The 13,333-nt window shown below is 41.1% G+C and overlaps 2 protein-coding genes across 3 annotated transcripts; both read right to left on the bottom strand.

Moving 5' to 3' along the window:
- Positions 1-1,090: 1,090 nt before the first annotated feature.
- LOC139926741 (uncharacterized) lies at positions 1,091-5,935 on the bottom strand. The gene is made up of 5 exons (XM_071918546.2): positions 5,817-5,935; positions 5,104-5,158; positions 4,232-4,303; positions 2,533-2,617; positions 1,091-2,272 (listed from the first exon to the last, which is right to left on the bottom strand). Exons 1-5 carry the CDS (start codon positions 5,874-5,876, stop codon positions 2,224-2,226), a joined length of 321 nt encoding a protein of 106 aa, XP_071774647.2. The 5' UTR covers positions 5,877-5,935; the 3' UTR covers positions 1,091-2,223.
- A 156-nt stretch (positions 5,936-6,091) lies between these two features.
- ykt6 (YKT6 v-SNARE homolog (S. cerevisiae)) lies at positions 6,092-12,660 on the bottom strand. 2 transcript variants are annotated; one of them, XM_071919131.2, is made up of 8 exons: positions 12,479-12,660; positions 11,912-12,085; positions 11,642-11,724; positions 10,584-10,684; positions 10,381-10,485; positions 9,885-9,950; positions 8,896-8,997; positions 6,092-8,787 (listed from the first exon to the last, which is right to left on the bottom strand). In XM_071919131.2, exons 2-8 carry the CDS (start codon positions 12,013-12,015, stop codon positions 8,752-8,754), a joined length of 597 nt encoding a protein of 198 aa, XP_071775232.1. In that variant the 5' UTR covers positions 12,016-12,085; positions 12,479-12,660; the 3' UTR covers positions 6,092-8,751. The 2 variants fall into 2 exon arrangements, with proteins under 2 accessions (XP_071775232.1, XP_078141323.1); XM_078285197.1 differs by having other exon boundaries at positions 11,912-12,082.
- Positions 12,661-13,333: the final 673 nt, after the last annotated feature.

Below are 13,333 nucleotides of genomic sequence, written 5' to 3'. Positions count from 1 at the left end.
GGCAAAAATAATTCAAAACAAAATGTCCTATTTCTCTGCAAAGGTTCACAATAGCATGTCTTGTTCCAACTTGTCCATTCTGCTGCAACGGTGGCAGCTGGTATGAGATTTCGTTTTTAAGGTTTTTGTTCTATTAATAAAATGCAACCAGTAAACACTAAATATTTGAAGCTATATTCAAGATGTATAGGCTATATTTTCCCCACATGCCCATCAGTTAATTCACAATTTCTATAGGCTATAAATAATGCCCTAACTCACTATGATAACCACCCATTAGATTAGGGAACATAACCAAAGGAGATGAGATGAATGAAAATATAAATCACAGCAAAAACATATTTGTTTCAGCTGAGGAGAACACAGCATCATTAATAACTCATTGCTATGCAATTGTAGCAGATTGGATTACAAGAGTAAAACCAGTGTCTCTACTACGCTCTACTAAACCACAGTCCCTGCTCTTAACCCAGTTGTTAGCTCTGCTCTGCGGCTCCAACAAGTCGCAAAACTGGTTCTGAAAGTGACAGTGTTTCCTCCACTTTGATGTGGCCCCGACTGAGATAGCTACTCAAATAGCAGTGATGACACAAACCAAGTCCATTTTGAGTGCAGCCGTCAATTATTAAGCAGTGTGGCTCAGTGGCTGTTGGCCTGTGTCCATCAGCACAGGATGTTCATCCAGCCCACCGCTACTGAGACTCTCATTGTCTGTTTATTCCAAAGGGGCATTATTATAAAGATATTTTGCTGAGATTAATTATCTTAGATGAACTGTATGAACGTATGTATTCTAACATATATTCTTATATCAGTATGGGCCTTGATCATAGCAAATAAGGTTAATGCAACACAAAAATACGAACAAAACAAAAAAAAAACCTGTAAAAAAATCCATAGACTTAGAAGTATGTTGTGAGAATACTGCAACTGGACCAAATAAAACACAGTAAATAATAAAACCCCACCCCCCTGCAAAACACACACACACACACACACACACACACACACACACACACACACACACACACACACACACACACACACACACACACACCAGCCCTTTACAAAGTGCTTCAAACCCCCACTCATATATTATGCTAGTTAGAAATATAACATGAAACACGTGAGAAGCAAGGTGAAGAAAATCTTCAACATTATGACATTTGACAATTGAGTCCAGTTTGATTTTATATGAAAACTGTCACTCATCTAAATCACTGACTTAGCATTTTTTTATGAGACACATTCCATTGTTGTAAATCTGTCAAAAACAACACGTCACAGTTTATGAAGAGTGAAAAGTCATACAGTAGTTGGAATGTCCTGAGTAAAGAAATAAAACGAGCACAATCAATTCATAGTTTCCCACAGAAAATACTGTCTAAAGAGTAGAGTAATGATTGGATAAACAATAACATGAATCTGTCTATTAAAATGTCACAGAGCAACAGATCATACATGATAAATGATTCATCTGCATACATTCATTCACTCAATATTATGACATGACACATTTTCAGCTGGTATCAATACACTTTTCATTTCTAAACATCTTGGCTCCTTTTGCAGCTCCAACAAAATCTTGGAGAGGCATGGATAGAATTAAAATGGACGCAGATGCAACCTAGTGATGCCAACATGAGCTTTCTCAAGCATTATAAAGTCATACTAAGGCAGGCTCATCAGAAGAATCAAGGAAATATTCAAGATGCAACTGATCATTTGATGCAGGTGCAACAACGTAAAAAAAATGAAATTATACTAAATATATCACAAGCTACAGCACACACAAGACATGTGGTTAGTCTCACACACACTCATACAAACAGACGCGGCTGGTGGCCATTCAGCTTATTGATCGTCGGGGAGAGCAGTGGCCCGAGCCGCTTCATCCCTCAGTAGTGCAGAGTTCACAGGCAGAAACAGAGAAAAGCAGCACAAGTTGACCTGCAAACAAAGTGTTTGGCATCACAGAGGAGCTTCGTCTCAAACCGGAGCCACCTGCAGACAGTTTCTGTTCAAATCCCTTCCCCAACCTGAGGGAAACAGGTGGCAGGTTTTTGAATCTGTTGGGTGAATCTTCCTCTGATGATTCAGCAACATACTTTAAGTCTGGTAATATTCTTTGATTAGGAGCAAAGTCTGCTGTCCCAGGTTTTAATCCCCCCCCCCCTCCCAGTGAGACCAGATCCAGTACATTTTCAACCAGGAGGCCAGTCGTCACACAGGACTCCTCCGTTGCTCTCTTACCCTCACCTTTCTCTTCTTCCTGAAAAGGGTGAAACACAAATGAGCACATGCCTGTCAGATAAAATCAGATTGTGACGCAATTCGATTTGAACAATGGAGGAAACTGGAAAAACCGCTGTTCATGTGAGACGATTTCTCCCTCTTTGATGAGCGGGGATACAAAGTTCAGACATGTGACACTGAGGCAGGAGCGCAAATGGCAGTTTGCAAGATCGCCGTGCCAACAAAATCAAATAAAGCTCTAGTCGAATCAAGTTAGGGCTTGTGTCTGTTCTTTACCTTTGTGGTGGTGATACCATACACTTCCAGAGGACAGCATAGAGAGCCAGTAGAAAGGCAATGAACACCGCGGCTGCAATCGCACCTATACACAGACACAAAAAAAACCACAGTAAACATGTGCTCAGATGCACATGTGCAAACACACAACATGTGCAGATTCACAAGCACTCATGCATGCACACACACAACTGTGATTGTAATAAGCTGTGCTGTATGTGGGAGCTTCTGCAGGGAGTCATCCTGAGTAGGTTTGTCTACCTGCTTCTCTTCCTGATCCAGTTTCCTTTGGGAGTCTGGCAGCTGAATGAACCAGTGTTCCTCCCTAGGAAAACAACTCGTTTTGTGACTGCGTGTGCTTGGGCTCTGGTGCACGCTGCATAACTCTCTCCTCATTTTCCTATCTATCTTCACTGCACTATTGGAAAAATTAATACTTCTTCACTCTATTAGAAAAAGGAAAAGGGGTGTCTTCTCAGAGCAGGGGGGGGGGTTCTTCTTCCCTGTGAGAGTCAGTCTGTTGAGATGTCACTTCCCAGTGCAGTGCAGACCCTTATCCTGCAATCATAATATTAGTGACTATTACCGGGACCAGAGGAATTTCACGTTCCCTTCCAAATATCTAGCCTGGCTCTTGTGAACTAACACACTTACTTGATACACTGTGTCTATTTTCTGCCACGGACAGATAAAAAGAAAATGTTCCAACTTAAAGCAGAAGATCATAATCCAGGACAGAGAACTGGAAGAGGTTGGCATGGGTCTCAACATGGCTACATTTACGTTTTTCTCTCAGGAGAGGCAACAGCATAGCATTTTCCAAATCCGATTAGCCAGTTGTAAGACCAAGGTTACTCAAAACTAAGAGGAGCTTTAGTGCAATGCTATTATTCTAGCATCTGCCTTTGGAACATCAAACCTCAAAAGCAAACAACTTATGTCATCAAATACTCAGATTTCACCGTCACCACATCTTGGTCGGTTGCCTGTCAGGAGCTATAAAGGACACAGAACTGACATCAGAGTTTTTGTCAAGACCACCTCAACTGAGACCAAGACCAGACCATAACTGAAGACAAAGACCAAGACCAAACATCTGAGCGACAGCATGGTCTAGAAGTTAACGAGACCGTCCTGTAACCAAAAAGTCACAGATTCAATGCCCGCAGCTGCCCATGTGAGCCATGTGTCCCGTCGAACTGTCCTTGAGCCAGACCCTGAACGCCTCTCTACTCACTCATTGAAGTCACTCTAGATGAGTGTCAGCTAAATGCCTAAAATGTAACAAAATATAATTGAGTCCAGGATAAGATCACAACCAAAAGAGGATTGAGATCAAGTGCAAGACTCAGACTGAACAGCCAAATTTCAGTAAGAATATACAAATCCTTATACTCTGATTTAATGTATGAAATGTTTTGAAAGTCTTGGCCTCTGAATTATCTCGGTCTTGTCTTGATATTTCTACCCAAGAAAGAGAGAACTGTCAAGCATAATCTTTCTGGACTATTGAAAGCTTTGTCAGCTATTGTTGGTCTAACTTGATTCCCCTTTGGTTGTGGTCTTGACTCCGACTCAAATAGGTACAGTGTTTGTTTGCCTTTGACTCAGGGTGGTACATATTACTGTAGGTGTTTTTTTCTGACATGTTATGTTCAGTGCCTGTAAGACATCAGGTTTTGGTCAAAGCGGTGCTCACCGGGGATGATCCCACTGCCCCTGGCTAAAGGATCCTCTGTGCTAGAAGGATGAGTGGCAGCTGCAGTTGAACCTTCATGGAAAAAAATAAACAATAGAATTAGTTGAAAACAAGGCTAATATTCAAGCCTATATGTGTGTGTGTTAAATCAATGCAGTATAATATCCTGATACATTTCTCCACAAAACTGAATCAATGCAGACATTAACAGGCTTAATGAGAAACCACAATATTCTATGAAGTGATGTGATTAAAATTACACAAAAAGCTCCCTGATAGACGGCTTTAAGTCTGAAGGTAATGGTCTAGTATTCGAAGTGTGTATTTTTCATTATTAATATAGAGGGGATGGACTAAATAATGGAAACACCTCACAATATATGAATAACAATAAGGAGTAGGGCCACCCTTTGTCTTCAAAACACAAAACAGCTTCAGTCCTTAAACTATCATACAAGTCCTGAACTGTGTGTAGTGGGAAATTGTGTCTTTATTCTGCAACCAGCTATAAATACCAGCTTTGGCAAGCGCACCATGTTCAGTTTCTGTTGAGACTGTGTCAGAGGTGTTGATTCAGTTCTGTGGAAATTTTTGAGACTGTATGGTGTTTAGCAACTATCCAGTTACATGTCCATCGGTTCCTGTTGGTAAGTTAGGACTTGTGACCATTCTTCTTTACCAGTGCAGTTTGTCTGTTTGTGGCAAATGATGTCATGACTTTCCAGACTGTTCCCCTTTCCATATTAAAATAATTTGCAGATTTTGTGATTCTCTGGTGATTACTATTAGTGTGGTTATGAGGGGGAGAGAGAGAGAGAGAGAGAGAGAGAGAGAGAGAGATAAGTCAGTAACGAAAGCCTGTAAAACCTCACCATTTCTCTGCTGAACAGCATTTAAGAGTTGCCAAGTGAGTTCTGGGTCAGCCATCTGAAAGTGCAGCAAAACACATTCATGTTTTTGAAGAAATGTGGAGCAGAAGTCACAGGCAGGACATGACACACCACCCCACTCCACAACTTGACTGTGCAAAAATGCATATCTTGTTTGGATTAGCTGAATTACCCACTTATGATATTTGGAATACGGAGGAGACAAAGGAGGAAATAAAGAAAGAAAAAGACGCGATGAATAGATAAGATAGCTAGCCTAAGGGAGGGGAGGGGGGGACTCATTACAGGAAGTCCTACAATGTGGAAAATCAGAGTGCAGGGCCACGACTGGAGCAAGATAAGAAAACATAAATGGGCCATATATTTCCAAAACATTTGCGTCGCGTCGCAACAGGCTCTGCTGCAGCTCACGGAAGCATGAGTCTAGGTAAATGATTTAAGTTGAGAGGGTTTAATGAAATACTCATTGCAGGCTTGTAAAAACAGAAGGGAGTAAGATGGGAGTAAATTGCCAAGTTGTAGCAGTCGTAATGTGGAGTGGATAACATTTGCACGACTGCTGATCATTTGCTGACCTGCAGAGAAAGTCACTCGTTCACCAGTGCTGTTTTGTTTTGGCATGTTCTGGTAAGTACTGGAAACAGTAAATGCGCGGATTTCTCCAGGTGAACTACTTCCAGGCTGTTTTCTCTTACCTCTGAGCGGTTTCCATCACTGACGAGAGTCTTGCTCTTGTTTTTCACCTCCGTCCACATTTCCGAGGCTCCGGTCAGTCTTCCATCAGTTCATGCTGTTTTCTCCTCACTTCAGCTGTGCAGGGAGAAGCGCCTCTCGCGCTGCCTTCAGGTGCTGCTCGTTCGTTCCAGATCTTCGGTCTTGTGTACGTATCCCGCAAAGAAGCGGATAAAAGTGCTTGTTTTTATAGGCTGTTATATTATTTTTTGAGACCAAACGGCACAGAACACAGAGGATCAGGCATGTAATCCATGTTTATTCAAAACAAAAAAATGTGACAGCAAAACGTTAGAGTGCAGGTAGAAACATTATGCTACACCAATACTAACTGACATAGAATGCCAAGCAATAACATATAGTATAACAATAAAAAACAATTTGTTGAAACGGCCTCCATGCTCACCGCCGCCTAAGTCACATTTCATGGTGGTATTTATTTGCCACATTTTGGGATCGTTCATGTTCTCTCTGACAACACTTGAAGGCATCAGTTTCTCATCAGCTGACCTTGCAGAATAGAAAGGCGGAGGGAAAACACCACACAGCCTTTAGTTTGCTGATAAATATACTGTATGTGTGACGTAGGCTGTAGGCTTCAAAAACACGGTCTGCACCTGCACGGGGCAACTTTTCACACCTATCACTTGTAAGCGGATTTCCTGCGATACGTTATTGCCACTTCAGATAAATAACTGCAGCGTGAATTCCTGATAAAAAAAAAACAGACATGGCACACCAGAAGCCATTTTTTTCTTCTTTATCTAGGCAAGATTACATGTTCTGTAAACAGTTAGTTTCAGTGACTCAAAGTTCCAAAACAAAATGTTAATACAGACAGAAAAGACTGTTCATAAATTCGATCCTTGCTTTCAATTTGCAGACGATAACTGGATTATAAATTGTAATGCAGACTGTTTAATTTAACACACTGGACAGTGAAACTTGAACTGTAAAAAGCTACAGCATAATTCCGTATATTCGATGTATTTCCAAATTCAGCACATTTAAAACTTTGCAAGAAAATCCAACTTTAAACAAATGGTTCACAAATACCCCTGGACAAGCTTCACATGGGAGAGAGTTAGTCATAAGAATATACAAAGGTCAAGTTACTGTCCTTTATGGGAAATATTGTTTGCCGTTTATGCTCCCTATTAAAAGAGACATCAACCGACAGTCTGCAGAGCTATTGCACAGAAGTTTATACTGTAAAAGCATTAAGAGCAACTCAGATCACACACACACACCAGTCCTCACACAACCACAGTCACACGGACATCAATGCAGTCTACACGTTGTACATCAGCAAAAGTCATACATACAGCAGAAACAAAGCAGAGAAACATCTAAAATACAGAACCAAAGGCATCTCTTCGTCTTAAGTTGATCAACAGTTCTGTACTGCAAGCACCTGAAGGGATTTCTACCCATTCAGAGATCCATCCAAAGCAAACTGAGTACTTTGCAAATGATACTGACAGCGGGGAGAAATAACAGCTGTGTGATCAATGTGGAGTGTATCATACCATGTCAGGCCTGTGAAATCACCCAAATTACAGTGGCATCACTCTACAGAGCCCTGTTATCTCTTTTCACACATTAATTATACCCATTTTACATAAAACTCAACCAGCACAGAAAAGGTAGCCAGAGAGAATGTGGACCTTTGATGGCATCTGACGTCAGAGTGCTGGTCAAGGATCAGATTTGCTTTTTGACCACAATGAATACGATGGTAAAATGTCAGTGATCACAGGTTTGAGGGGTCTGATACATACAAGCCCTGGACAGATGAGACCCAAGTGGGTGTCATGAGCTCTAATGACCAGCTTCATGTATCTTGGCTATAAAAAAGAAAGAGTATGGCTACTGTATACTGAGTGTAAAACAGAAAAGCTCACAAAACCTGTCCTCATTAGACTGCACAGTCTTTAACAGGACAGGGGATTACATGTACGCCATACTGCAATAAGGCTCGGTCTATGGAGAACATCTATCTATTCTATATTTTGCATCCCTACTCCCACTTCTCATCAGCATCACCAGGCAATAACACAATCACCCAAAGTGGGAATGTTTTTTTTAAGTGTTCACACTATGAAATGCAAGAAAATCACATAACTTAACCCAATCTAGAAAACCAAAGATGCTTAAAAATCATTGTACAATTCAGTGGGATTTCAATCTCACATGTCCAAGCAGCCACTTGCTGCTGTCTTGGCTCACATTACAGTTTCTGGAATTACCTCAACATGGAGGCCCATTGAAAAGATACCCTTATGGCCTCAATGCAGGAGTGAACAAATAGGGCCACCTAGTGGGCAGAATAAGGTATGTCTGCAAGGAAAACAGCTTACTTCTGTCTTGGAGGATTTCACCTCAGCAGTGACATTAGTTCAAAAGATAAGAACATGAGATTGTCAGAGTTGCCTTGAAGCGAAAGCACAGACAAACTTAGTTAATCCCCTTTCAAAATTTCCATAGAGCTGAGATCAAACTCCATTAAGAATTGATTCAATCTGAATACATTAAATGTTTTGAAGACATTTCAACAACACACCACCAATACACAAGATCACACTATTATGTCCTCAGCTGGTATTGAAACACCACAAAGATGTTTACCCTTTGAAAGGTTAAAATAATTCAAATATTACTTTTTCCCTGACCAAACCCCATCAGTCCTTCAGCCCCCATCAGTCAGAGTCCAGATATTTCACATCTAGACTGGCCACCACCTTCCACCCCTTCTTGCTCTGTCCTGGCGCCCCGTCCTGGGTGGGACAGCATTCATTCTGTCCTTTGTGCTGAGAGCTGGTGGCTGGTGCATGATGGGAGTTGTAGGAAAAGCAGAAAGGCAGAGAGAGGCATGTCCACGAGGACTAGGCAGCAGCATCACATGATTTCACAGCATGAGTTTTGCTTCCGTGCCTGCGGGGTTAAATGAACACAGTCAAGCACCTAAACAAAGACTGGAGAATGTCTGTTCAGCATAGAGACAAACAGTCCACTGTTATCAGCCGAGGCTCCAGTACTTACAGTCTTATAGAAGGCTTTGGACTGGTTTCCCAGGTGCTCCGACTTTGCCACAAGATCATCCAGTTTCTCTCCTCTCTCCAACAGACTTTCCATGGTGTTGTGCTACAGAGACAAAACATTTATTAGTTGTACTAGATGGTGTGTAATGTTAAACAGAGTATGACGTGAGACACTGGGGACACACTGCATAACTTTCAGCCGATTATAGCCAGGATTTGACTACCTCGACTGATTTTAGAGACCTGACCGATATGATTTTTATGACTTGAATCTCGTCTCGACGTGGTCCTGTAGTGTGAGCTGGTCAACAACTCAAATCCGGACGAGGACCAGCAATAGCCAATAAGAGTTGAGTGAGAGAGAGAGAGAGAATGGAAAATGACAGGGAGTAAAAATGCTCCAGCTGTTTTGTTTCTGTGTATTCATGTGAGAGCTGGTGATAGGCCACCTTCTGGTTTGAAAATGTTGCCATTAACCTTTATGTGTGCGCCTTTACTTCTGCCCCAAGCATAACGCTGCTACCATAGTGACAGAGGTGGACAAAACTGAAACAACGTTTTCCTCAAAACCTACTCAAAATGTAATTTGTAGCTCAAGATGTTAATACTTCCAGCTTGGGTGTAATTTGGTCTCAAGTTTCATTTAAATTAAACTTGGAACTTTTTTATTATTTTTTTTTTAAACAGAAGATATCTGCAACAGGAGGCCATACCTCACAACTTTCCCCATTAATGCAAATACACTGACAATAGACTCTATTGACATTGTCATTGACATTTGTGGTACCCGGAAACGAGCTCTGAGTGAAAACTCTGCTTTCTCCTCTCAGGTTAGGACCCAGGGAGGGTGTGATCCCCAAATCCAACTTGTGTGTGATGCTACATCAGAAGATGAAAAAATCTGCCAATTCCAGTCTTGAAGTGTGTGATGTCTACCAATTTCAGCCTGTTGAGTCATGTAGTGTGTCCCAGCTTAAGGTGGTATTTTACCAAAATGATCTTTGTCTCATCCAGCTCAGCCTGCACTTTGGTCATTGCATCTGCTTCCCTGGGGTTCTGGGAAGAAAAAGAAGCCGTCAGGCATCACCGTCTTTCCATTATACAAATTGTTTTAAAGCTACATGTTGATTATATCCAGGAAAGGAATACACCAACATCTGGCAAACAAGCTCCTTGATCGTCCAATCATCGTGCCACAAAAGGATCGGCATGAATTTCACTTTCATGCCTCCACTATTAAAGAGTCACTTATCACCAAACCTGGTGCCCAGGTGATGTCACCTTATAATATAGAGTACAACAGTTGGTGACATCATCTGGCAGATGGTAATTTCATCCTTTGAGAGTGAGGAAATTCAGCAACTCTGGAGGCACAAAAGTGAATTTAATAGTTTTCTCAGCACACAATCGTAGTCTGCCATTTGCCAAAATGTTGGTGTTTTCCGTTGATGGTTCTTTTATTTAAGTAAATAGATCACACATGAACCTGGTATTTAGAAAGGTGAATATCCAGGGCTTTGTAGTTGATGGTTTCAGGGGTACCAGAAGGCCAGTCTATACTATCCACTTGCCTGGAGAACTCCTCTAATACCTACAAAGGCAGACAGTAATCAATATTGAAGCTGGCTGCAAAATGCAAGGAATAATGGTAAACAAACAGTATCTTATGTATCTGCAGTCTGTACTCACCTTGTCTAGCAATGTGAAACAGACTCTCTGTGGGTATTCAGTATCTGCTATGACCACAGCACTCAGATTGTCATTTCTCACATACACGTGGCACAGATACTCTGAAGGGAGGAGAAACAAGGTGTGATCAAAACAAAGTCACTTAAAGACAATGGAACGACAATCACATTTCCCAATGTCATGGTATTGTTTAACTTAGGGCATGATGAAGTAAATTCACGCAGGTATGTCCCTTTGTAAGAAAGGCAACATTAAACTGACAGAGTTTTGAATGCAGAATCATGCATCGGGGCTGCGCTTGCCCTGGCATTTGTTAACATTAATTTTGGTTAACACAAGCTCCATAAAGTGTTATGAGATATGTCTGCCATTTTGATAACTAGGTGTATTTGATGCTGAGGGAGTAGAGTGAGTGTTTATGTGTTGCGTACCAGGAGAGAGGAGAAAGGCAACTGAGAGCTTGCCTTGGTGGCTGGCAAGAGTAACGTAGCCTGGTGTAACATGTCAGTTATGTGGCAGTTTCTCACTTCTTTCCTTATCTTTAACATGCATGATATTGTTCTGACTAATATAGTTAAGTATACAAAATTGACAAAAGCAAAGGACCTGGTCTGTGTGCCAGTAGCAGAGAGAGAAAGAAAGAGAAAGTGAGAGAGAGACCTCTGTGTTGATAAACCAAGGCTCATACTTTATATTTCTTATTAAATTTGACATGTGGCATTTCAAATATATCATGATTTTCACAGTAGTTTGTTTTTTTTCCTCAAAAAAATAATTTACTTTAGCGCTGACTGTATTGTCAATGTTAACTAGATGCTTCAGACTTGATGACAACACAAAGTGGATGGTGATGGGCCACACCCTCACAACCTACTGAGAATTATCTGAGCATAGAGAAAGAGGCACCAAAGCAGTTTTAACAAATTAGATGAAGCATCAAAAACTGGAAAAACGACACCCTTTGCATTAGGAATCCATTAGCCAACTACCGAAGTTTGTGGTGAAATTGGATAAAGATGAAAAATCTTTCAGACTGGACTGCATGTTCTCATTTTTACCTTGTTCTTTGACAGAGGCACGGGTTCCATGTGATGTCCGCTCAACAATCAAGGCACTGGTGAAGGTCATGAACTCCTGGACACTACACCAACCAAGACAAGGATATCATTGACGGACAAATTGCTAGTTTTACTGCAAAATCAAACTAAAAAGAGAACACTAAAATGCCACCGCGTACTGTATACTTTCCAATAAATGGTAAGCATCCGAGCGTACTTGAGAAATACAAGGTAACTAAAGTCAATTATATTTTTGTCAGTCAGCCCCACCTGGAGCGCTGAAAGAAGCTGAAGGAGGAGAGGTCGTAGGCCGCTTTGAGGAGATTGGCTCTGGTCACTCCTTTGTGAAGGATGCTGAGACTGTAGAGCTTCATGCTGGCGCCGGATCAGTTATGGTTAATCAGTACACAGACAGTAGATACGATCAGAGGGCCCGGTGATCTGCTTTACAAAATGACACAAGCACAATCACATGAGAGCATTATCCGTATCCAGCTTACGCTAGCTTGCTAACATTAACGCAGCTAAAGAAAGCTTGCCCGCTGCGCTAACGTTACTGATTGAAATGCAGCTGACTAGCTGTAAAAGTGGTCGCCTTATAGCTAGCTAGCTAACCTGCTATTGTAAATCATGATCTGCTAAAGTACTACTCGCCTTGGTCATGATGATGATAGCTGGTTAACTGTCAGTAACTAGTAAAATATTACCAGAGAGTAATGTTAGCTTGGATATCTAAGTTTACAACGACTTAGATACATTTTAAAAGCAAGTCAAGACAAACTAGCCTAGCTAAGTTAATGTTGTTGGCTAGCGCTATCTGGTCTTTGAAGGCCTTACCAGACAAAACAGCACCAAAGAGTTTGATTCCTCCTTAGGAGAAACAGCGGATGTTTTTATTCCACAGTAACGAAAATGTGTTGGTATCCCGGAACTCTGACAAGCTTTCAATCTAAAAAAAAGCTAACGCTAACTAAATAGTTTTCAAGATGCTAGTCAACGACCAATCACCACGTCACGATCCTCAAACAGTCCAACACATGAATGTCTCCGTCGGAAACACACACCGGTGTACGAAAGTTCCTGTTAGAAAGAAACAACCTGTTGATGTAAAGCCATATTTATAGCCCTACAATGAAGTTATAATCATTGCAATAGGAAACTTTATTGCTTATAACTCTCATTTACTCCATGTGCTTAACATCCCCGTCTCCATCAGGCAATACAGTTATTGTAATGCAGAACCTTTTTTGTGCAGCCTAATGACAGGCTAATCATAGCAGGGATAGGCCTACTATCCCTCATTCATTAATGTATAAATTAATAATATTGATGTGATGTCATTTTTATTATTATGATTGCTATTATTATTATTATTAGTAGTAGGCTAGTAGTAGTAGTAGTAGTAGTAGTAGGCTAATAGTATTAGAAAAGTGAACAGCTTAGGTAATGACGTTACCAATGTCTTTTCTACCAAAGATCTGGCACCATAATTTGATGTTTTCCCAGGTGATTTTGCTCCATTTAACAATTTCCTCCTGGCCACTTACCTCAGTGGTAAGTGTTTTCCATGGCAGAAGTGTGCCGGTAAATTCATTTCCAGGGCAACATATTGAAAAGGTTTTGGCATGGAAACAGAGTAGCCCTTTAGGCGCATCTGTTGACAGACGGTTGTGGCAGGGCAAGAAATGTTTT

The sequence above is a fragment of the Centroberyx gerrardi genome, chromosome 8 (assembly GCF_048128805.1).
Source record: "Centroberyx gerrardi isolate f3 chromosome 8, fCenGer3.hap1.cur.20231027, whole genome shotgun sequence".
NCBI classification, from domain to species: Eukaryota; Metazoa; Chordata; class Actinopteri; order Beryciformes; family Berycidae; genus Centroberyx; species Centroberyx gerrardi.
The sequence above is the reverse complement of the archived record's forward strand: the minus strand, read 5'-3'. Positions and strand labels throughout refer to the sequence as shown.

Bases quoted from the DNA above. Each gene is read 5' to 3' on its own strand.
- LOC139926741 (XM_071918546.2), bottom strand. From the start codon at position 5,876: ATGTGGACGGAGGTGAAAAACAAGAGCAAGACTCTCGTCAGTGATGGA. The intron at 4,304-5,103 runs GTGAGGTTTTAC...TTTTCCATGAAG, and splicing joins TGCTGTTCAGCAGAGAAATG to GTTCAACTGCAGCTGCCACT. The intron at 2,273-2,532 runs GTAAAGAACAGA...CACCCTTTTCAG, and splicing joins ATGGTATCACCACCACAAAG to GAAGAAGAGAAAGGTGAGGG.
- ykt6 (XM_071919131.2), bottom strand. From the start codon at position 12,015: ATGAAGCTCTACAGTCTCAGCATCCTTCACAAAGGAGTGACCAGAGCC. The intron at 11,725-11,911 runs GTGGGGCTGACT...TGGTTGGTGTAG, and splicing joins AGCTTCTTTCAGCGCTCCAG to TGTCCAGGAGTTCATGACCT. The intron at 8,998-9,884 runs GTAAAATACCAC...TTGTCTCTGTAG, and splicing joins ATGAGACAAAGATCATTTTG to CACAACACCATGGAAAGTCT.